The sequence below is a fragment of the Aquarana catesbeiana genome, linkage group LG01 (assembly GCF_042186555.1).
Source record: "Aquarana catesbeiana isolate 2022-GZ linkage group LG01, ASM4218655v1, whole genome shotgun sequence".
NCBI classification, from domain to species: domain Eukaryota; kingdom Metazoa; phylum Chordata; class Amphibia; order Anura; family Ranidae; genus Aquarana; species Aquarana catesbeiana.
In genome coordinates, this window is record NC_133324.1 from 144,808,175 (window position 1) to 144,833,686 (window position 25,512).

Here is a 25,512-nt window from a genome sequence, read left to right on the forward strand (position 1 = left end):
TTTGGCATATTGTAAGCGGGATACTTTGTGGCATTTGCATAGTAATGGCTTTCTTCTGGCGACTCGACCATGCAGCCCATCTTTCTTCAAGTGCCTCCTTATTGTGCATGTTGAAACAGCCACACCACGTATTTTCAGAGTCCTGTATTTGACCTCAAGTTATTTGTGGGTTTTTCTTTGCATCCCGAACAATTTTCCTGGCAGTTTTGACTGAAAATTTAGTTTGGTCTACCTGGCTGTGCTTTGGTTTCAACAGAACCCCTCATTTTTCACTTCTTGATTAGCGTTTGAATACTGCTGATTGGCATTCTCAATTCCTTGGATATCTTTTTATATCCCTTTCCTGTTTTATACAGTTCAACTACCTTTTCCCACAGATCCTTTGGCAATTCTTTTGCTTTCCCCATGATTTAGAATCCAGAAACGTCAGTGCAGCACTGGATGAAAGATGCAAGGGTCTGTCAGGAGTCCAGAAACCCATTGACCTTTTATACACGCACACTAATTACAAGCAAACAGATCACAGGTGAGGATGGTTACCTTTAATAGCCATTCAAACCTCTTTGTGTCAATTTGTGTGCATGTTATCAGGCCAAAATCACCAGAGCATGTAAACTTTTGACCAGGGTCATTTGGGTAGTTTCTGTTGCCATTATGATTTAAAAAGAGTAAACACAGTTGATTGATAATAAATGGCTTCAGCCAAACACTAACCATGAGTGAAAAAATGTTTTTGTGGTGTTATTCATATTCTCTGAAAAATGGCCAAGAAATCATAAATTCTGCCAGGGTATGTGAACTTATGAGCACAACTGTACCTGCTCTGTGCAGTGGTTTAGAACAGAGCAGCCCAGATCCTCCTTCTCAGGTCCCTCTTCGGTGCTCCTGGCCCCTCCCTCCTGTTGAGTGTCCCCACAGCAAGCAACTTGGGGGCACCCAAGCCGAGACACAACTCCTTGTGTCCATTCAGGCATTGAGCCACAGTCCGTCCCGTCCCCTTTTTCTCCTCATTAGCTGACTGACTTTGACAGCAGTGTGTGCCAATGGCACTGCACTGCTGTGTCAGCCAATGAAGGGGGGAGTCCCGGGAAGCTGAGACACTCCTGCAATATCGCTAGAACGAGAGGGAGCTCAGGTAAGTATTGGGGGGCTGCTGCACACAGCAGGCTTTTTATCTTAATGCATACAATGCATTAGGATAAAAAACATCTGCCTTTACAATCACTTTAATAAGGGGAGTATTCGGGGTGTAACATGTTATGAATGCACTGGCCCCCGCACCTCCTCGATCCCTGCTGTGCCAGCTAGCGGGTGTTCTCCACCCGCTAGCTGTCAACATTTTTTTTAAAAAGAGGGCATGGGGGGCTCCGCCCACCCGGCCGTGTCACTCATTCACAGTGCTCTGTGAATGGAAAACTACAAGGTCTGGCAGCCAATGTGGCTGTCGGCTTGTAGTTTTCAGTGAACTACCATGGCGCTGTGAGCACTGTGGTAGTTCATTCATTCTTCCTGTCAGCATGTATAGGCTTCCTCGTATGATGAAGTGAATACCCTGACAGGTCTGCAGGAAAAGGGAGGGAGAATTTGGGACTTTAAAATGAGGCACATGTGTGGTGTGCCTCCATCCCTGGTTCAAAATGAAGAGATTGGGAGTTTTGGGACTTTAAATGAGGTCCATGGACAGCGTGGAGGTAAATAAATACAATATATTTATTTGTCACAAAATGCATCAGACATAACACAGTATGATACGTCCTATTATTTCCAAGAGCCCAAATGCGATCCTTGTGAAACAATATAAGTGGCGCTACTTATATTGTTTCACAAGGATCGCATTTGGGCTCTTGGAAATAATAGGACGTATTACACTGTTTATTTAATAAGTGGCAGCTTTGGATTCACTCCATTAACTTCTCACACATTTAAGTTTCACACATTTGTTTCACACACTTTGTGTTTTAATTTTCCCACATCCTTCATAGGGGGGTGAACACCCCTTTATTTGGCATTGAGCGCAGTGGTGAGAACTCAGGAAGGGCGCGTTGTTTTGAGTTTTCATTTTTCTTGATACATAACACAGTATGAACCACATAAAAGAAAAGAACATTTATAGTAAATGTCATTCCAAATTTGTATACCCACATATGTATGTGCGCATACAATAGGGCATCGAGAGTACATCAATTATGTCAACAGGACGCCATCTAGTGGTCGTAACTGATAAGTAGGTACATAGAATGACTACATAAATATAGATATATGTACACATAAACAACAGCACTGAGCGGTGAAAGTAAAGCTGGTAAAAGACGTAAAAACCATGATTGATTGAAGAAAAATGTTCTGTGTTGCTAGTAGAGTGTGAGCATGTATATCTGCATGACACAAATGCCCGACGCGTTTCGTGTAAGTCACTCATCAGGGGCAAATGCTCAACAATATCTGTAGGTGTAATAAAATGTAGATTAATCTATCTGCTATGTGCAACTATTAGTGACAGGGAGAGATGAAAAAATCCCCCCGGGTACTTACGTAAGATCAGTACACAGAGATGTGGTGGTGGTGGAGCCAAGGCCAAGGTGGTGGTCCTTGCCGGGAGCTGAGGTGGGAAAGCCGTGCACCGGCGGAGCGCGTGCAACAAATGCCCCCCACACACACAGAAATTGGGTGGTTTTGTCTAAGTTGAATCAAAAATAGTACTGTGACCAAATCACTGCCGACAAAGATCTGGGAACAAAAAAGGGGGGAGAAAAAATGTATAAATGAGTATGTCATGATGTGTGCAGGTCTATAAGTTGCATCAGGTGGAGGAGACCTGCATGACATCAGCAATCTGATAATCGCTGGTACAATGCTTTACAGGCTCCTGCAACAGAAAATAATAAATGCACATTTTTTTACCTGCAAAAAAATGTGCATTTATTTTATTTTTTTTTAAAAAGTACTTATCCTTTAATCCTGGCCCTAAATGGGTTATGGTCCTTCTAATGATGGCCACACAAACTTTGATTCTGTTATCTGAGCGATGCGTGATTCAATCAATCAATCTGCAAACAGATGTATAACCTAAGGTTCCTTTCCGATTGATCTAGATTCAATTTAGATCAGATAATGTAAAGCCTCATACTTTTTAGCAAAAACTTTAAAATGTGAACAGGCCCTAATGGGTTTGAAACCGCTCAAACTGCTGGGGTGCAGAATGTCAACATTCAATGTAGAGAAGAAGAATAAATCCACAGCTGCAGAAACCGCCAAAAAGGTCCCTGGTGTGTAGCATTACAAGCGCATTTAGTTAAAAGCATGCACATTACATTGTGTTAGCTTTGTTGATTTTGTATCGTTTGAAAGCCATATACTACAACGCAGAATGCCTTTTGGCAGCTTGCTGCTTTGTTCTGCTGCTGAATGATTTGTATGAGTGATGAGAATGGTTTTCAGATTTTACATCAACACATATGAAATAGTCTTTTTTATTTAATGCTAAAGTTTCTCCAGTCATCTTGTTCCTACAAAGTACACCCTTTGTTTGTGGTATTCAGTGCAATACTGTACTCATTTTCCCGCGGTGTTGTTTACAGTCTTTCATTCTGTTGTTTAGTCTGCGGGATTTTTTTCCACAAGGACAAATCAGCGGAGACCGTTTACATTTATGACTGTTTTTTATGTAGAACTTATAGTATTTTTCTTCAGGATTCCATTGATTGCAAGATTTTCCTGGGGGTTCTCTTGAATTGTTTAGAAATGCTGTTTTTAATATTATTATTATACAGGATTTATATAGCGCCAACAGTTTACGCAGCACTTTACAATATAAAAGGGAGACAATACAGTTATAATACAATAACATACAAGAGGATTAAGAGGGCCCTGCTCAGAAGAGCTTACAATCTAATAGTGTGGGGCAGGTGGTACAAAAGGTTGTAACTGTGGGGAATGAGCTGATGGAAGTGGTAAAAGATTAGTTGGAGACATGATAGGCTTTCCTGAAGAGATGAGTTTTCAGGGATCACCTCAAGGTAGCAAGAGTAGGGGACAGCCGGACAGGTGGAGGTAGCGAGTTTCAGAGGATGGGAGAGGCTCTGTGGAAATCCTGGAGACAATCATGGGAGGAGGAGACAAGAGAGCTTGAGAGTAGGAGGTCTTGAGAAGAGCGGAGAGGACGATTTGGGTGATATTTGGAGACAAGATTGGTGATGTAGCTCGGGTCAGAGTTGTGAATGGCTTTGTATGTTGTGGTTAGTATTTTGAATTTAATTCGCTGGGTGATTGGGAGCCAGTGTAGGGATTGGAGGAGGGGGTTGGCAGACACTGAGCGGTTGGTAAGGTGTATAAGTCTGGCAGCAGCATTCATGATAGACTGAAGAGGGGATAGCCTATGGAGAGGTAGGCCTATGAGAAGGGAGTTGCAATAGTCAAGGCGAGAGATAACAAGGGAGTGAATGAGGAGCTTGGTGGTTTAATTTGTTTTTTTTTAGAGATGTTACGGAGGTGAATTCTACAAACTTTTGACAACAATTGGTCTTGAGACTGAAATGACAAGTCAGAGTCTAGGATTACACCTAGTACCCTGGCGTGAGGGGAGGGATTGATATTTGCTTTGTTGATTTTGATGGAAAAGTCATGGAGGGGGGCACGGGCAGTGGGGAATATTAATAGCTCCGTTTTAGAGAGATGTAGTTTAAGGAAGTTGTGCGACATCCATGCTGATATGTCAGTTAGTAATGCGAGAGGAGACTGAAGGAGTGAGGTGGGGAGTAGACAGATAGATTTGGGTGTCATCGGTGTATAAGTGGTATTGGAAGCCATGGGCGGTTATCAGGTGACCAAGGGAGGAGGTGTAGATAGAGAATGGGTCCAAGAACAGAGCCTTGGGGGACCCCCACAGAAAGGGGCAATGGAGAGGAGGAGACAGAGTTGTAGGTGACACTGAAGGGGCGCTGTGATAGATAGGCAGAGATCCAGGATACAGCAGAATCTCGGAGGCCAAGGGAATGTAGTTTATTGAAGAGGAGCGTGTGGTCAACAGTATCAAAGGCCACAGAGAGGTCAAGTAGTAGGAGTATGGAGTAGTGGCTGTTGGTTAGCAGTTAGTAAATCGTCGGTGAGTTTTAGTAAGGCAGTTTCCGTGGAGTGTTGTGAGCGAAAGCCAAACTGTAAGGGGTCAAGAAGGTTATTTTCACTAAGGTAGGAGCTAAGACCGTTGTAGACTAAGCATTCTAGAAGTTTAGAGGTGAATGGATGAGATGGGTCTCAAGTTGTTCAGATTGGTGGGGTCCAGTGAGGGCTTTTTAAGTATGGGAGTGATCTGCGCATGTTTTAGAGGGGAGGGGAAGGTGCCACTAGACAGGGAGAGATTAAAGATGTGAGTGAGGGAGCATAGGATAGAAGAAGAGGGTGACAGTAGCAGTTGTGAGGGAACAGGATCCAAGGGACAATTGGTTAGGTGGGCATCTGAGAAAAGTTTGTAACCTCTTCAGTAGTAGCCAATTCAAAAGAAGAGAGTGTTGAATGTGCTGTTAGGCAAGGTATATTGGGTGGGGAAGATGTACCCACAGTGGGGATGTCCTCACCAATTGCATCAATCTTGTTTTTGAAGTGATTGGCAATGTCTTGGGCAATGAGAGCGTTAGTGGGTAGAGGGGATGGGGGATGAAGCAGAGAGTTAAAGGTTGAGAAGAGCCGAGGGGACTGGATGACAAGGTATTAATAAGAGAGACAAAGTAGGCTTGTTTGGCAGCATGGAGGCAGGAATTGTATTTTAGAAGGGTAGATTTATATAGGGCAAAGTCTTGCAGGCATTTGGTTTTACGCCACAGTCGTTCAAGAACGCGGCAATGTCGCCTGAGATCTCTAGTGTTGTCAGTTTGCCAGGGTTGTAACGGTCGGGGCCTGATACTGCATGTGGTTAGAGGATCAAGTGCATCTAGTGATGATGAGTGAACTGTTGTAGACAGAGGTGGCCAGGTCAGGACAGGACAGGAGAGAGATTGTCATATAGGTGGTCGGTAGCAGAATAGAGAAGAGAAGGGTTAAAGTGGTGAAGGTTCCTACAAGCAATTGTTTGCTGCTTGGAGGGATGGGTGGTTGGAGGCAAGGATACAGTGAAATTAATGGGGTTGTAATCAGAGAGATGAAAGGGGGTGTTGGTGAGGATGCCAGGGTTGCAAAGATGGGAGATTATAAGGTCAAGGGTATTACCATTGGAGTGAGTAGGTCAAAAGATGAGGTTAAGTTGAGAAGTCTAGCTGTAGTTGGGCTGTTAACACTGACAGGAGTCAAGTTACCCACAATGATAGTGGGTATTTCAGAGGAGAGAAAGAAGGGTAGCCAGGCAGCAAAGTCATCAAGAAGAAAACAGATGAATACAGTGCATCTTGAAAGAAGAGAGGGATAGAGAGGGAGAGATAGGAAGGATTTGGAAGGTGCTTTGTGGTGATAGAAGTAATCCAACTCCACCTCCTCTCTGTCTGTTGGGCCTGGGGGAGTGATTCCAATGGAGGCCACTATTGGAGAGGGCAGCAGGAGAAGCTGAGTCAAAATTTTGAAGCCAGGTTTCAGTTATGGCGAGTATGTTAAAGCCATACATCTTTCACATCTTTTCTAAAAACCTTGGTCTATTGGGAGTGCAGGATTTTTAGTTTTAAAGTGAAGAGTTGCTGTAATCCTTGAATGCACTGTACAATAGGGCCAAAAGTCTTTGGAAAATGAACTGTCTCGCCTGTGTGAATTTGATGGAAATCCCATTCTAAAACGAATGGAATTAATAAAGGTTCATGCACATGGATTATTATAAGTGTTTTTTTTTTTTTTTTTTAAGCCTAGCTTAAATTTTCTGTGCTTTTCCTATACATGGTTGCACTCTGGTATATACCAGTGCTTCTGTGAATTGATGTTTACCCATGCATGCCTGTCCGTCTTATTTCCTGAACTTAAAAAAATGGAAAAGAACGGAAAAAAAGTACACCAATATTTTCAGAAAAAAGTGAAATTTTTATTTTTATTTTTGCAAATGAGCCTTCGAAGCATTGCATCTGTGATCATCGGCCCACTGGTGCAATGCACAGGTTCATGCAGACTCTTCCTCCAGCTCTATGTCCCACTTAAAAGCTGGAGGAGGTGTCAATGGACTACAAAAGTAGTAACCACTGTACTCGTGTTCCCTTGATAACTAGAAGTTTGCCTGCGTGTTGGGATTTGGAGTTCGTTCATTGAATAGCGCAGCTGTCGGGTGTGACTGGTTTAAAGGGAATATGGGGTCTGTATTAGAGGTCGACCGATATATCGGCCGATATTTGGCTTTTTCTACTTAATCGGCATCAGCCGATTGTGCTGATAAAAAAAGCCGATTCAGCGGGGCTTGCAAATGACTTCTGTAATAGAAGTCAATTGCAAGTTGTCTGAAGTTTTCTTCTCTCCTCCTCTGAGCAGCCTGCCAAGTCTGATAAGAAGATACATTTGTATCTCTTTCAGGTTCTTTTATCAATAGACTGAACAGAAGTTTTCAGTTTAACCATTTAAAGACTAAATCTTTTCTGACACTTGTTGCTTACAAGTAAAAATCCTTTATTTTCTGCTTCTAAATTACTCAGAACCCCCAAACATTATATATATTTTTTTTAGCAGAGACCCTAGGGAATAAAATAGCGGTTGTTGCAATATTTTATATCACACGGTATTTTCGCAGCGGTCTTTCAAACGCAATTTTTTTTTTTTTAAATACACTAATGAAAAAAAAAAAAAAGCAGTAAAGTTAGCCCATTTTTTTTTGTCCAAAAGTTTTGATTACCTGTTTTTGTGTATTTAATATTTAAGATATAGTTATTTTTTTTAATCTAAATTCTACATACAAGTGAACTGATTGGAGGTTTGTTTTGTTTAATAAATGTTTAAATATAAAAAAAATTCTGTATCACTTATTACTTAAGGCTGCTTCCACACTGGAGCGGGCATGCGTTGACGGTAAAACGCTGTTAATTTTAGCGGCGCTTTACTGTCATTTTTGCGGCGCTATTCGGCTGCTAGCGGGGCGCTTATAACCCAGCTAGCGGCCGAAGAAGGGGTTAAATGCGCCCCTGAAGCGCTGCTGCCAAAACGCTTTGCAGGCGCTTCGGCAGCGGTGCGCATTCATTTCAATGGGCAGGAGTGGTGGAGGAGCGGTATACACCGCTCCAAAGATGCTGCTTGCAGGACTTTTTTTTAACATCCTGCCAGCACATCGCCTCAGTGTGAAAGCACTCGAGCTTTCACACTGACTGCAGGGGAGCCGTTTTAAAGGCGCTATTTTTAGCCCAAAAGCGCCTGAAAAACTCCCCAGTGTGAAGGGGGTCTAACTGTTAGATTTTATGAGATGCAGGAAAAAAAAAAAAATCGGCCTAATATATCGGCCCAAAAAAATAGGCATCATATATCGGCCATCGGCCACCTCGATTTCTAAATATCGGCTTTGGCATCGGCCAGAGAAAAACCCATATCGGTCGACCTCTAGTCTGTATGTAACCATGTTAACACTTGGGGGGTGTTGTGTGTGGGGTTGACTGCCCCCTAAACCATAGACATATGCGGTGTGTGTGTGTGGGGGTGTGTGTGTGTGTGTATATCGCTATCCATTATATATAATGGATAGCGATACACACACACACACACACACACACACACACACACACTGCATATGTCTATGGTTTAGGGGGCAGTCAACCATAGACATGTGTAATATCATAAAATTCGAATATCATCAAAAAGTTAAAGGGGTTGTAAAGGCTCGGGTTTTTTCACCTTAATGCATCGTATGCATTAAGGTGAAAAAACACCTTGCAGTCACCGGCCCCCTAGCCCCCCTATTTTACTTACCTGAGCCTGGAATTTCCGTCAGCGCATCCCCGCCGTCCCTTTCTCCATGGGAACGAGAAAGGGACGGCTCTTGATTGGATAATGTGATAGCAGCACAGCCATTGGCTCCCGCTGCTGTCAATCAAATCCAATGACCGGGGGGGCGGGGCCGAGTCTAGCATTCCGCGTCTGCAAGGTTAACCCCCTCAGGTGAGCGCTTCTCCAAGGGGGTTATCTTATGCGGGGAAGAGCCGCCGAGGGACCACAGAAATGCATGTTCGGGGCAACTTATACTGACCTCCACTGTGCAAAATGAGCTGCATAGTGGAGGTAAGTATGACATGTTTGTTATTTAAAAAAATTAAAAACAATCCTTTAGTATCACTTTAATTTATTTCAGTAATTCAATTCAAAAAATGAAACTCCTATATTATATTGATGCATTACAAAGTGTGATATATTTCAAGAATTTCTTTCTTTTAATTTTGATCAATATGGCTTACAGCTAGTGAAAACCTAAAATTCAGTATCTCAGAAAATTTGAATATTACATTAGACCAATAAAAATAATATTTTTAATACAGAAATGTTGACTTACTGAAAAGTATGTCCATGTACAGTATAGTATGCACTCAATACTTGGTCAGGGCTCCTTTTGCATGAATTACTGCATCAGTGGGGCATGGCATGGAGACAATCAGCCTGTGGCACTGCTGAGGTGTTATGGAAGAACGGGTTGCTTTGATAGCGGCTTTCAGCTCATCTGCATTGTTGGGACTGGTGTCTCTCATCTTCCTCCTGACGATACCCCACAGATTCTCTATGGGGTTTAGGTAAGACGAGTTTGCTGGCCAATCAAGCAGTGATACCATGATAATTAAACCCTGTATTGGTACTTTTGGCAGTGTGGGCAGGTACTAAGTCCTGCTACAAAATGAAATCGGCATCTCTCTCTGTTTGGACTTGATGAAACACAATGGACCAATGGACTTGGTACCTGCCCACACTGCCAAAAGTACCAATACCTGGTTTATTGATCATAGTATCACTGTGCTTGATTGGCCAGCAAACTCGCCTGACCTAAACCCCATAAAGAATCTAATGCCCTGTACACACGACTGGTTTTGCCGTCGGAATAAACTTTGAAGGTTTTTACGATGGACTTCCGCTCAAGCTGTCTTGCATACACACGGTCACACCAAATTCCGACCGTCCAGAATGCGGTGACGTACAACGGGACTAGAAAACGTAAGTTTAATAGCCAGTAACCAATAGCTTCCGTCTCGTACTTGCTTCAGAGCATGTGTTGTTTTTGGTGCGTCGGCACAGCATACGAGCGGTTTTTCCGATAGTAATTTGTTCCGTCGGAAAAATATACAACATGTTCTCTATCTAAGTCCATCTGAATTTTCGACAGAAAAAGTCCGATGGGGCATACACACGGTTGGAATATACGATGAAAAGCTCCCATCGGATTCTTTCTGTCGGAAATTCTGCTTGTGTGTACGCAGCATAAGGTTTGTCAAGAGGACACCAGACCCAACAATGCAGACTAGCTGAAGGCTGCTATCAAAGCAACCTGGGCTTCCATAACACCTCAGCAGTGCCACAGGATGATCGTCTCAATGCCACGCTGCATTGATTCATTCAAAAGGAGCACCAACCAAGTAATGAGTTCATACCATACTGTACATGGACATACTTTTCAGTAAGCCAACCTTTTTGTATTAAAAATCCTTTTTTTATTGGTCTTTTGTAATAATCGAATTTACCGAGATACTGAATTTTGGGTTTTCACTAGCTGTAAGCCATATTCATCAAAATTAAAAGAAGGAAATGCTTGACATATATTACTCCATGTGTAATGCATCTATATAAAATCTGAGTTTCACTTTTTGAATTGGATTACTAAAATAAACTAACTTTTTGATGATATTCTAATTTTATGAGATGCACCTGTATACACAGTGGGTAAAATAAGTATTGAACACGTCACCATTTCTCTAAGTAAATATATTTCTAAAGGTGCTATTAACATGAATTTTCACCACGTTAGTAACAACCAATGCAATCCATACATACAAAGAAACCAAAACAAATAAGTTCAGAAATTAAGTTATGTGTAATAAGATGGAATGACACAGGGAAAAAGTATTGAACACGCCAACTGAAATGTATTTACTGCTTCGTAGACAGAGAAAATTGAGTACCGTCTGTGATATTTTTTTTTGTTTGCACTAACATACAATTTTTCAGGACAAGCTTTCGGGGTATGTCCCCTTCTTCAAGGTCCAAGCAGTACTGACCTTGACGAAGGGGACATACTCCGAAAGCTTGTTCTGAAAAAATGTATGTTAGTGCAAATAAAAAAAGTATCAAGGACACTACTCAATTTTCTCTGTCACAATTGCACTAATACGGCTACAATCACATCAAGTACTGCTTCGTACAAAATGGTAATGACAGCTTCAAGATGCCTTCTGTATGGAGAAACTAGTCGCAAGCATTGCTCAGGTGTGATTTTGGCCCATTCTTACACACAAACAGTCTTCAAATATTGAAGGTTCCATGAGCCTCTTCTATGAACTCTGATCTTTAGTTCTTTTATAGGTTTTCTGTTGGATTCAAGTCAGGTGATTGGCTGGGCCATTCTAGCACCTTTATCTTCTTTCTTTGAAACCAATTGAGAGTTTCCTCGGCTTTGTTTTTGGAATCATTGTCTTGCTGAAATGTCCACCTTCGTTTCATCTTCATCATCCTGGTAGTTGGCAGCAGATTTTTATCAAGAATGTCTTGGTACATTTTCCATTCATCCTTCCTTCAATGACCCGAAGTTTACCAGTACCGTATCCTGAAAAACCCCTACACCATGATGTTCCCACCTCCACTGTTGGTATGGTGTTTTTGGGGTGATGTGCAGTTCCATTTGACCACCAAACATGGTGTGTATTATGGCATCCAAAGAGTTCAATTTTGGTCTCCTCTTACCAGAATATATTCTCCCAGTATTTCACAGGCTTGTCTAAATGTTGTGCAGCAAACCTTAAACAAGCTTCAACATGCTTTTTCTTCAGCAATGGAGTCTTGCGTGGTGAGTGTGCATACAGGCCATGGCGGTTGAGTGCATTTCTTATTGTTTTCTTTGAAACAGTTGTACCCGCTAATTTCAGGTCTTTCTGAAGCTCTCCATTAGTGGTCCATGGCTCTTGGACAATTCTTCTGATAATTCTTTTCACTCTTCTTGCGAGGAGCATCTGGTTGTGGCTGGTTTATCGTGAAATGATGTTCTTTGCACTTCCGGATTATGGCCCAAACAGTGCTCACTGGAACATTCAGAAGTTTTGAAATGCTTCTGTAATCAATGGCATCAGTATGTTTTGCAACAATAAGGCTGCAAAGGGCTTGAATGAGCTCTTTGCTTTTACCCATCATGAAATGTTTCTTGTGTGACACCTTGGTAATGAGACACCTTTTTATAGGCCATCAGTTAAGACTGAAGCAGCTGATCTCAATTTGCACTGAGAAGGGGCAGGATTGCTTTCTGATAGATTTCAGCCCTTTCCCTTTCTTCATGCGTTCAATACTTTTTCCCTGTGTCATTCCACTTTATTACACTTAACTTAATTTCTGAACTTATTTGTTTTGGTTTCTTTGTATGTTTGGATTACATGGGTTGTTACTGACATGTGGTAAAAATTTCATGTCAACAGCACTTTTAAAAATATTTTTACCTAGAAAAATGGTACCGTGTTCAATACTTATTTTACCTGCTGTGTATGTGTGTGTATATGTATGTATGTATGTGTGTGAGTGTGTGTGTGTTTGTGTATATATGTGTGTGTGTGTGTGTGTATATATATATATATACACACACACACACACACACACACACACACACACACACACACACACACACACACACACACACACACACACACACACACACACACACACACACACACACACAAACACACACACACACACACACACACACACACACAGTTGTGCTCATAAGTTTACATATCCCTGCAAAAGGTATGATTTCTTGGCCATTTTAATATGAATAACAAAAACTTTTCTTTCACTCATGATTAGTGTTTGGCCGAAGCCATTTATTATCAACCAGCTGTGTTTACTCTTTAAATCATAATGGCAACAGAAACTACCCAAATGACCCTGATCAAAAGTTTACAAAATACTTAATACTGTGTATTTCCCCCTTTAACATCAATGACAACTTGAAGTCTTTTGTGGTATTTGTGGATGAGGCTCTTTATCTTCTCAGATGGTAAAGCTGCCCATTCCTTTTGGCAAAAGCCTCCCAGTTCCTGTAAATTCTTGGTCTGTCTTGCATGAACTGCACGTCTTGAGATCTTCCCAGAGTGGCTCAATGATATTGAGGTCAGGAGACTGAGATGGCCACTCCAGAACCTTCACTTTATTCTGCTGTAGCCAATGACAGGTCGACTTGGCTTTGTGTTTTGGATCATTGTCATGTTGAAATGTCCAAGTACAGTACATTACAGTACAGTCCATGTGCAGCTTCCTAGGTGATGAATGCAAATGTTCCTCCAGTATTTTTTGATAACACACTGCATTTATCTTGCCATCAATTTTGACCAAATTTCCTGTGCCTTTGTAGATCACACATCCCCAAAACATCAGCGATCCACCTCTGTGCTTGACAGTAGAATTAGTGTAGCTTTCAGCATAGGCCTTGTCGACTCCACTCCAAATGAAGCATTTATGGTTGTGGCCAAAAAGCTAAATTTTGGTCTCATCACTCCAAATGACTTTGTGCCAGAAGGTTTGAGACTTGTCTCTGTGCTGTTTGTCGTACTGTAAGCGGGATAATTTGTGGCTTTTGCGTAGTAATGGCTTTCTTCTGGCGCCTCGACCATGCAGCCCATCTTTCTTCAAGTGCCTCTTTATTGTGCATCTTGAAACAGCCACACCACATGTTTTCAGAGTCCTGTATTTCACCTGAGGTTATTTGTGGATTTTTTTTTGCATCCCGAACAATTTTCCTGGCAGTTGTGGCTGAAATTTTAGTTGGTCTACCTGACCATGGTTTGGTTTCAACAGAACCCCTAATTTTCCACTTAACTAAAGTTTGAACACTGCTGATTGGCATTCTCAATTCCTTGGATATCTTTTTACATTCCTTTCCTGTTTTATACAGCCTTTCCATACTACCTTTTCCTGCAGATCCTATGACAATTCTTTTGCCTTCCACATGACTCAGAATCCAGAAACGTCAGTGCAGCACTGGATGAAAGATGCAAGGGTCTGTCAGGAGTCCAGAAACTCAATGACCCATTATATACACACACACACTAAGTACAAGCAAATAGATCACAGGTGAGGATGGTTACCTTTAATAGCCATTCAAATCCCTTTGTGTCAACTTGTGTGCATGCTATCAGGCCAAAATCACCAGGGTATGTAAAATTTTGATCAGGGTATATTGGGTAGTTTCTGTTGCCATTATTATTTAAAGAGTAAACACAGTTGATTGATAATAAATGGCTTCAGCCTAACACTAACCACGAGTGAAAGAAATGCTTTTGTGTTATCATTCATATTCTCTGAAAAATGGCCAAGAAATCTTAAATTCTGCCAGGGTATGTAAACTTATGAGCACAACTCTGTATATGTGTGTGTGTATATGTATGTGTATATATGTGTGTGTGTGTATATATATAATAATTATAAAATATAGATTTTTAGTGATTCAGTGTTGGTCTTTTCCATTATATGTTATTTTCTCACCTTTTTGGAGCATGTTACACCCATATTTAGGGTGTATCGTGTAATATGCTCTAGCACCTCCAGCTGCAGGACATGGGACAAGAAGTGAACGGAAATCTCTGCAATGGGATGCACATGGCAAAAAAAAAAATCTTACAGGGGTTATAACTCTCCCTTGCTCTATCCAAAATGAAAAAAAAAGTTTTGCCTATAGTGCTACTTTAAAGTGAATTTTTTTTTCTTTAACCACTTACAGACCAGAAGATTTCCCCCCTTAATACCCAGACCGTTTTTTGTGATACGGCACGGCGTCCCTTTAACTAACAATTGCGTGAACGTGCGACGCTGTACTCAAACAAAATTGACGTCCTTTTTTCCCCACAAATAGAGCTTTATTTTGGTGGTTGTTGATCACCTCTGCATTTTTTATCTTTTGTGCTATAAACAGATTTTGAAAAAAAACTATATTTTCTTTTACTTTTTGCTATAATAAATAGCCAAAAAAAATATATAAAAAAACGTATTTCTTCATCAGTTTAGGCCAATATGTATTCTTCTACATATTACTACAATAAGCATATATTGATTGGTTTGCGCAAAAGTTTTATAGCGTCTACAAAATAGGGAATAGAATTATGGCATTTTTATGGCATTTTTTACATTTCTTTTTTTTTATTTTACTAGTAATGGTGGTTAGGAAAGATATTGTTGTTCCCAATCACTAGGAACAGCAGATCTCTCTCTCCTCCCTTGTCAGAATGGGGATCTGTCTGTTTACCTTGACAGATCCCCATTCCGGCTCTCTTTCTCGCAGCCACGTACATCGGGTCCCTCACAGCGCGCACACCTGCTATGGCTCTTAAAGGAGCTGACATACAGCTACTGCGATTTGCAGGAAAGAGCCAACCTGCCGCAGTATAATAACGGTGGCTAGTCGGCAAGTGGTTTAATTATAAATATGTTATACTTACCTACTCTGTGCAATGGTTTTGCACAGAGCAGCCCCGATCTGCCTCTTCTGGGGCTCCCTGCCGGGGCTCCTGACTCCTTCTCTTCTCAGTGTACTATCAATCTGCCCTATGAGGAGGAAGAGAGCTGCTGTTGTCATGCAAAGCAAGATCAAGCTCCGGTAAGTATAAGGCGGGGAGCTGCACGCAGAAGTTTTTTGGGGTTTTTTTGTTTTTTTTTATGAATGCATAGAACGCATTAAGGTAAAAAACATTTTACTTTTACAACCAACTTGATTGTTACAAACACTTACAATCTGGATCTCTGAGGTAGACAATATTCACAATATGTCAATATTTACGCTTCACAAAATGTACTTACTGGATTTACTGTTTCAACTAGCTTTACGATAGTAATTCCCAGCTGTAAAGGATTTTCAGTTGGCAAGTGTTGCTACTGAATGACAACAGATACCACTGGTTTAAGGCCTTTGTCAAATCAATAAATTTAATTGAGTTTAAAGGTGAATAAATTTGACATATGTTAGTAACGCGGCAAGTGTGGATAGCATTTGCTCTTTTTAGGCTAAATATTTTATGATGCAATTTTCTTTGCAGTGTTCCCCTCAGGAGTTTTTCTTAATAGTCAACACGTTGTGTCACTTGGAAAGTCAGCTTGAAGCATTGATTCCTGCCATTAAATCTCAAATTAAATCCAGTTTGCTGAAGAAGATTTTCACAGAGATTCCACAAATCCTAAGTCCAGTACAGAAGTTTGCAGAGGTGTTAAATGAAGAAGCTGCCAAGTAAGTATAGTGTGCTAAAGAAAAGTGTTGGGGTTTCATAGCATTGTGCTTTGTTCCATTTATAAAGTTCTACATTAGGTTTTATGGCCAAGTCTGCCCAAAAATGATAAAACCAGTGAATCAAGCAGGATATTAAATTGCTTTCTTTACATTTCACTGCCATCTTTGTGACCCCCAGTTGAGGGTTCCATGCTTACCTTTGGGTGGCCAGACAAGAGTGTGACTTTGGCAGGGTAGTCGGTAGCTAAACTCCAGAATTTCAGGAAAGATAAATTAAGAAATACCTAACAAGTACAAGTCCTCTAAAAAAAAAAAAAAAAACCGAAATCTGAAGTGTCAGCCTTTTTGGTGCTCTTAAAGCACAGTAGAAATCTGTGAATGTTCCCTCTTACTTGTTCTCATCACATTTGTTCCCCATGGCAACAATGGCTAAGAGAATAAAAATGACATTGAGTCTGGGATCTATGGCCTGATTTATAATGCAGTGGCATGACCTTATCGCAGACTTACTGCTTTCTAAATGTACTCTGCACATTTGTAAAGCACAGAAGGCATGCAACGCCACATTCATTTTATGTTTGGGGGCGGGGGGACTGCTGGGGAGAAGAGAGCTCTTGACTTTGACAAGTCAAGTGACCATCCTCTCCTCCAATCATAGAAAATTTTCTGCAGCATTTTGTTGAGAATGCTCCAAAGGGCATTGCAGGTTCAACTCCACAGCCTGCATTTTGTAAATGTAAAATGTAGGCACAGTGTGGAATAAACACGGAGGTGTCCTATGGTTAGCAGCATCTGCTCTGTTATAAAAAATAAAAGTCCTAGTGATCCCAGAGGTTCATGGCAGATTATTTTTTACGTGTTGCTCTCAGTGAAATTGTTAATAATAATATGCAGGATTTATATAGTGACAACCGTTTGCGCAGCGACTTACAACATGAGGGCAAACAGTGCAGTTTCAATACAGGACGAATCAGAGGGCCCTGCTCGTTAGAGCTTACAATCTATGATGGAGGGTCAAGTGGTACCAAAGGTAATAGCTATGGGAGATGAGCTGATGCAGAATATTTAAAAGTACAGTTGTTAGGTGGGGGCAGAATTGGCTTCTCTGAAGAGAAGGGTTTTCAGGGATCGTCTAAAAGCGAACAGAGTAGGAGATAGTCAGACAGATTGGGGTAGGGAGTTCCATAGGATGGGAGAGGCTCAGGAAGTCCTGGAGGCAAGTATGGGAAGAAGTGACAAGGTAGTTGGAGAGCAGGAGGTCTTGGGAGGAGTGAAGAGACTTATTAGGTTGGTATTTTGAGACTGGGTTATTGATGTAGCTTGTGGATGGCTTTGTAAGTTGTTGTTAGTATTTAATTTGTTGGGTGAGCGGAAGCCAATGGAGGGATTGACAGAGAGAAGTAGCAGACACTTGGTAAGGTGGATGAGTCTGGCAGCAGCATTCATGATGGACTGTAGAGGGGATTGCCTATATCCAATGAGGAGGGAGTTGCAGTAGTCGAAGTGAGAGATAACCAGGGAGTGAATTAGAAGCTTAGTTGAGTCATTGCTTAGGAAAGGGCGTATTTTGGATTTGTTGCATAGGCTGAGGCGGCAAGCTTTGGACAGGGATTGGATGTGGGGCTGAAAGGATAGTTCAGAGTCCAGGATTACACCTAGAACTTTGGCATGTGGGGACAGGGTGATAGTTGTGCCATCTGGACTGAGAAATCTGGGGAATAGGTATGTGGTTGAGGAGAGGTACATGTATGACTGCTGGACTACTGAAATTGAGCCATATGATGCCAAAATACATAATCAGAATTTTTCTCCAATGAAAAGCACGTCGGATCAGTTTAACTTAAACTGAACTTTTATTTTGGTCATGGTAGACAAAGTAACAGGTTTTCTTTTTAAGTCACAGTAAACTGTAGTGTTTCCACTTGCCATGTTCTTCCCTCGTGATATAGAGTACTTCTGGGTAATGGGGAATCTATAATACTCCCCCTTCTTTCCTATAATGTACTACTGGGTTACCTGGGCATTTGGTGCCAGGCGCAAGTACTGACAAGTTGGAAAAGGGAGGAGCTTATCGAGGGTGCCCGCCATTAAGAAAAACTGTAATCTTTGCCTAGTATAATCTAAGGCCCCTTTCACACGGGCACCATCAGTTTAGCCACGTTAAAAACGTATCAGTTCTTGTCCGTTGCTTCATCCGTCTTCTGTTCTGTTAATCTCAGTTTTCATCCGTCTTCCGTTCCGTTAATATCCATTTTCATCTGTTAGGCCCCTTTCACACTGGGGCGGTGGGGGCGTCGGCGGTACAACAGCGCTATTTTCAGCGCTGCTGTACCGTCGTTCTTGCAGCTGTATTCAGCTGCTAGCGGTGCGGTTTTAACCCCTGCTGGCAGCCGAAAAAGGGTTAAAATCCCTCGTACAGCGTGGCTATAGCCGCGGTATAGCCGCGCTGTCCCATTGATTTCAATGGGCAGGAGCGGTGAATACACCGCTCCTTCACCGCTCCAAAAAAGCGGTTTGCAGGACTTTTTTCACCGTCCTGCCTGCGCTCCGCTTCAGTGTGAAAGCCCTCGGGCTTTCACACTGAACAAACAGCGGAGGCTGTTTAGGGGCGGTTTGCAGGCGGTATTTTTAGCGCAATACCGCCTGCAAACCGCCCCAGTGTGAAAGGGGTCTTAATGTACACGTTTACATCCGTTTTTGTATCCGTTTTCATCCGTTTACAGCAGTTTCTGTACCTTTAAGGAAATTACCCAGAAAGCATTGCTCCTCCCATCCAACATTGCCATGCGTGAACAATTTGCCGACTACTTTCTATCTCCATCAGGAGAAGTTCCATGGCAGTACCAATATATATAAATAATGCAGTGCAAATTTAAATTTATTAATTAATTAATTTGGCTATTTCATTGTGTTTTGATAGCATAAAAAGACACAAAAGCACATATGTTAAAAACAGTTTTAGTTTTATTATTCTGCATAACCCTTTTAAAATAAAGTTTTTTTTCACTTTGTTTTTTTATTTGTCAAAGTGTGAACTTTGAATTATTTCTTCAAAACGGATCTTAACTGATCGGACGTTGACGGACATTGTCAGTTAATATCCGTTTTGACAGATCTGGACGTAGCCTTGTACGTTAAAAAAAAAAAACGGATAAAAACGGAAGCGAAGGTTAACGGATGGTAACGGATGGTCATCCGTTTGCCCATAGGAATGCATTGCCGTCCGTTGACAGATGGAAGAAAAACGGATAGACGGTCCGTCCATGTGAAAGGAGCCTAAGAACAAAGTTTGCTTTAATTGTCATTGGTTTTGATCCTTTTCTGGAATTATTTCATGGGTATCCATAAATAATATTCATAGCTAAGCTAGGTTACTTCAGGTTCATTTTTCTTTAACCCATATTGTTCTGTTTTAGGGCTGGGAACAAAACTGAACTTTTTAAAGATCTCACAGATTTTCCATTGGTCAGTGAAAGAAAGGCAGAGATCAAAGAAGTGATTTCACAAATTCATCAACATCTTACTGATGTCCGAAAAATTTTGAAAAATCCTTCCATTTCTTACACTTCTGTGTCTGGGCAAGAGGTAATTATATGTAATAAAATAATATGTGCATGTTGTTTTTTTTTAAGGTTCTTTGACCTTTGTGTTACGAAAGCTCCTGTATGTGAAATAATGAAGCCTCGTTAAGGGGAAGTGTTTTGTACAGTCTTTACGTGGCTGATATACCAGAAGTAACGCACTACATTATTAGTCTCTAGTGTCTAATTACCTATTTATCTTTTGCTTTAATAGCCTTTGTATTTGCTCACATTCCAAAGAATATTTCTGTGTGTAATCATCTGGAGCAGGCTGTGACTGGCTTTGGTATTTATGGAAGCTTAAGCTATTTTTTTTTTTTATTTACTACCAACCTGTTTTAATGAAACAAAACTTATTGCAATATTCCATAGCTGTCAGTCAGTGGTCTTCCATTGGTTTGACTACACTAAACAACTTTAAGCCCAACTGCACCCAAAACTTTATTTTGTGGAGGGAGGGAAAGGGTTAGGATTTCTGTCACCTTCCTATTCCTGTCTTTTTCTCCATTGGGTAGACATGCCTTTACTTCCTGCCACTAGGAAAGAAGGGGGTCAGGATGAAGTAATGGGGCATATTTCCAGTAGGAGAAAAACATCTTTTTTTTTTTTTTTTTTTTCCTTTTTAGTTAACCATTGTCCTAAAACATTTTAGCTTGACTGAAGTTCAAATTTATTATGACTTTCATAGGTTACTGTACTTGAATTTATCACTGATTGTTGCACTTATTCTTTATTAGAAAAGGCTCTAGTCTAAGCAAAAGCTGTTCATATTCGTGGATGTTAGAATTGTCCTAAATCTGTCACGTAACCTATTAACAGTTTGTTCTCATAAAAAAAGACCCCTAGAATTATTGGTTGTCCATTCCCACCCTATGTTGGGGTCATTGGAAATATGGATAAGTCTTGTTGTGTCTGTGCCTGCCTCTACCACCATTCTCATGACTGATAACAGAAGCAGAGAAAGAAAATTCTTGGCTATTGTTCTTCATCTAATCCTTTTGGATGTGACAGTCTGAGGAGACTGGTCACATAACAGCTGTAGCCAGGTGGTGAGGTTTAGCAATATGGAGAAGAAGATATTGCCTTTTATTCTCTCCCTCTACTAAGATACTGATGTAGCAGGGGGTGAAAGCCAAGCAAGCAGACTTCGATGCAGAGCGCTGAATCCTGGGAGTTGTAGTTTGAGATGGCAGCCATATTATGGGGCCAATGGACTTCTTGCACTACAGATCCCAATATGTACCGTGCAGTGGGAGGAATGGAGAGATGATTTTTAATAAGCTGCCCAGGAAAGTTCTTCTTCTGGGCACTAAGGGAGTTAGAGAGATAGAGCACCTTTGTCTGGATATTTGCCTGCAGCGGGAGACCATACCAGAGGTAAGACTGGGAGTAAGGGCACCTGGAGGCAGTGCAGCACCACCCACATCACAGCACCTGTACCACTGCAGCAGTTAGACTGGGTTCGTCCACTCAGCTACTGCTTTCCACTGCTAATCGCCGACTGAGTGAGGGTCCGAGGACCCCCCTTCTACAGAGAGTGGTCACTCCAACATTCTGGGGACTGGTGAGTGGGCTGTTCACCCATTACTGACACTGCTAACAGGGACTGAGCCACGGAGCTCAGGACACCAAGTATACCAAATCCATACTGCACCCATACTACACTCTATACGGCCCTTATTCCAAGCCTAGACTGCACCTACTGTATACTAACCCTATGCTGCATTATGCCAAACCTTTACCGCATCTGAATCACATCCACCTTGCATTTGTGCTGAGACTACACTGTACCTATACTGCATGCAGGGTAACTGAAACTGTCATCAAGTGCACCAACGCTCTTAAATGGCCCCAGCATTAGCCAGCAGAAAAACATCTCAAAGGAATGCCCTTCCCCAAATAATTTTTATCCAAGTCCCCTTTGTCTCCCTGCCCCCTCCTGTACCATTCTCCTTTCTTTTAGACTGTGCATATCCAATCACTTTAGGACTAGCATCGCCACCATAAATGCACTCTGGTAGTATAGCTCCAGCACACTATATAGATTAAACCATACTACTGCTCACTGATGCACTTGAGGTGGCCTTGCTGATCTGGACACCAAATGTCATCTTATGACTAGTTCTTACTGTTAATCAGTTTGTATGCTAAATTGTGTCATCCCCACTGTTAATCTATGTTATGCTTGCCTAATAACCAACCATATTGGGTGACAGTATATTAAGTTTGCCTTTACTACTTGGTTTGTTGCCTGTTTTCTTTGGTATAGTACTACTGGGTACTAAATATTACTTTCAGTGATTTTGTATGTTTATACACTCAACATGGTATGTTAGAGGAATGAGGTTCTTGAGAAGGTTGAGGCAAAAAACATCCTAATCAGCAGCTCCTACAGGTGTAGTGCTACACAGTTAACAATGTTTTTTTTCTTCAATGTGTGTATGACTGTTGGAGGCATAAGACCCCATAAACAGTATGGAGCTTGTTTATATAAGTTTTCACACATAACTACACATTTTTATTCCTATATTCAGTTGGAATAACTTGTGAATCATGTGTAAAAAAAAAAAAAAAGAAAAGTTTAAATAAACCCCTAAGGTGTTCTCTCTCTCAAAAATGTGAACAGCAGAATGGTAAGGCTTGCACTCACAGGTGTCTGCAAATATCTTTTGATGTGTCAAATACACATCCTAACTTCCATTAGGAAATCTGCCCTTGGCCCTTCCACCTTCCATTGCCCACGCTTTCCCCTTGAGTACAGCTTGTCTCTGGCAAAACACTTAACCTTTCTTCCCATTTTGACATTCTACACAGTGCATCTCTGCCTGGGGCTGCATAGCATTTACAGTGAAAACATCTCCATTGGATCTAATGCACATACATGCCATGACCCCATTCATACCTACTGGTGAGCCATACCTTGTTGGATGGCTGGGGGCTATAACTTTACTAGTCAGGCTGCACTAAGGAATGTTGGGGATCAATTAAAGGACAACCACGTAAAAGGTACAGTTGTCCTTATTAAATGTATAACAAACCAATATTGTATTGAATAGAGAAAGTTTAGAACCTCTGTCAGGTGTTTTGCTGCTAACCCAAGCTCCATTACTGAAGATTTCCCCTCACTTCTGTTCTCCTGAAAATGTTTATCAGGCAGAACGTTAGAGGAACACAGAAATATTTTTTGTTTCTCTAGTAGATTGTCAGATTGTGTTGTCTCTGTGTCCTTGTTGAAGATTTTCCCTCAGTTTCTGTCTGGTGAGTAATGGAGCTCTCGATTATGAGTAAAAACCAGATAGGGGTTCTAATGATTTTTTGCTAACTTCATGTCTGTGAAGTTTCCCATTTATTGAGGTCATGATATATCTGGTCGTATTTAGTCACATTCAACTGGACTTGCTCTGTAAGGTTTGAAGACAATTTGGTAGCTTTTTCAAACCATTTCTTCAGTTGTAATGCTAACCCAATTCCATTAGAATTGAAGTGACTTGGACAAGCTACATAGCTTTTTCACATTACAAAGCAAGTCCATTTGAATGTGACAAAGTCGATTTTTGTCCTGACATACGCTTAAAGGTATTACCATTTTTGTGTATTTTTTTTTTAAATCTTTACATAACTATGACATGTAATTGGATGACCACGTAATTTAATTTATTTTTACCACTTGATCTCCGGAAGATTTACCCCCTTCATGACCAAGCCATTTTTTGCAATACGGCAATGCGTTACTTCAACTGAAAATTGTGCGGTCATGCGACACTGTACCCAAAATAAAATTTTTCCCACAAATAGAGCTTTTTTTTGGCGGCATTTTATCACCACTGGGTTTGTACTGTGAACAAAAAAGGCCGACAATTTTGAAAAAAAAAATTTTTTTTTACTTTCTGCTATAAAAATCATCCAATAAAAAAATGTAAAAAAATGTTTCCTCATAAATTAAGACCAATATGTACATGTTTTTGGTAAAATAAAAATCCCAATAAGCATATATTGATTGGTTTATGCATACATTATAGTGTCTACAATCTATGGGATATATTTATGAAATTTTTATTTATTTATTAACTTTTATACTAGTAATGGCCGCGATCAGCAACTTCTAGTGGGACTGCAATATTGCGGCGGACATTCTGACTAGGGTTGCACCGATACCACTTCTTTAAGACCGAGTGATGGGCACTGATGAGGCATGGACTGTGTCAGTAGTAGTAGTTTTATTTTTATTTATTTTTTTATTTTTTACAATTTTTTTATTTATATATATATATATATATATATATATATATATATATATATATATATATATATATATAATATCATTTTTTTTTTTAACAGTTCTTTCTTTTGGGGGGGGGGGGGGGGGGAGTGGATGTGTCGGTGTTTGTGTTTTTTTTTTTTTTTACTTTTTAGAATTTTTACAATTTCACTTTTAAATATTTATTACATGTTTTCCTTTTTTTAAAAAAATGTTTTATCAATTCTGTTGGGGGGGGGCGGCTTTGGTGAGAAAAGCTATACAGGGAGATCAGTGCTTGTAACTGCCTCCGCCGCCGCACCTGTCATCTGTGAGACAGCCCGGCCTCCCCTTGTACACTGAGGATACTGGGTGTACTGGCCTCCTGCCAGGCATCGAGTCAAGCATCGGAGCATTTGCAGGAGTACAAGTACTCCTGCAAATGCTCGGTAACACTACCGATACTATTAATTCTGACACTTTGTGATCCATGCTAAAAATATTCACTGTCGCTATACTAATGACACTGGCTGGGCATGGGTTAACATCTAGAGCGATCAAAGGGTTACCTGTGTGCCTACCCAGTGTTTGTGTTTACTATGTGTGCTGCTTTTACTAGGGGAAGTAATGGATTCCAGTCCTTGCTTTGCAGGAACACAAAATCCATCCCTCCCACCCTTCCTTTTCAGAACTATCTAAACAAGGCAGATCCCTGTTCTGCGTAGTTTACTGGTTCAATTTCTGTACAAAAACAGCCAAAGCCAGTAAGACCGTTAATAGTTCTATTTTAGATTAAAACCTGTATAGCCAAAACACTTTTGTTGGTTTTGTAAAAACTTTGTGGTTCCTTTACTAAATCCAGTTCACATTAATGCCAGCATACCAACCTCATATATATGCCTTTCTTTCCCTCCCCTTCCTCTTTGCCAACCAATATGTGGGAGGAAGAGAGTAAAGCAAGGCCATACACGGTGTGAACCTCGGCCGGTTCCTGCTAAATTCGAACCATGTATGGGCAGGCTGAATTTATCATGTTGGTCGATCAACTTGGGTACAACCAGCATACTGGGTTTTACCTGCGATTATCGATAGCGGCTGCTGTAGCCCCTAGAAATAATCACTCACTTCTCCCGGCGGGGAGGGATTCCCGCATCAACACTGACTGGAAGTATCCAGTCTTTGATCCAGAGGATCAAAGCGAAGGATAAGTAAGGGCCAGCGTTAATGGGAACCTAAACTGCATGGGCTATGTGTAGGTTCACTTTAATTCCCAATCTCACCATAAGTTGTGTAGTTAAACAGGCAAAAATGTAACTGAAAGGAAAGAAAAGGAAATACACTGATGACTTTACAGTGATTTAAAA

General features: G+C 41.0%; 1 protein-coding gene across 1 annotated transcript in view; it reads left to right on the forward strand.

Moving 5' to 3' along the window:
- The window catches only part of MSH3 (mutS homolog 3), a 322,177-nt gene that overhangs the window by 180,477 nt on the left and 116,188 nt on the right, over nucleotides 1-25,512 (forward strand). Inside the window, exons 14-15 of the mRNA XM_073624435.1 lie at nucleotides 16,143-16,330; nucleotides 19,747-19,915. Coding sequence (XP_073480536.1) covers nucleotides 16,143-16,330; nucleotides 19,747-19,915 — 357 coding nt within the window. The remainder of the gene's footprint in view (nucleotides 1-16,142; nucleotides 16,331-19,746; nucleotides 19,916-25,512) is intronic.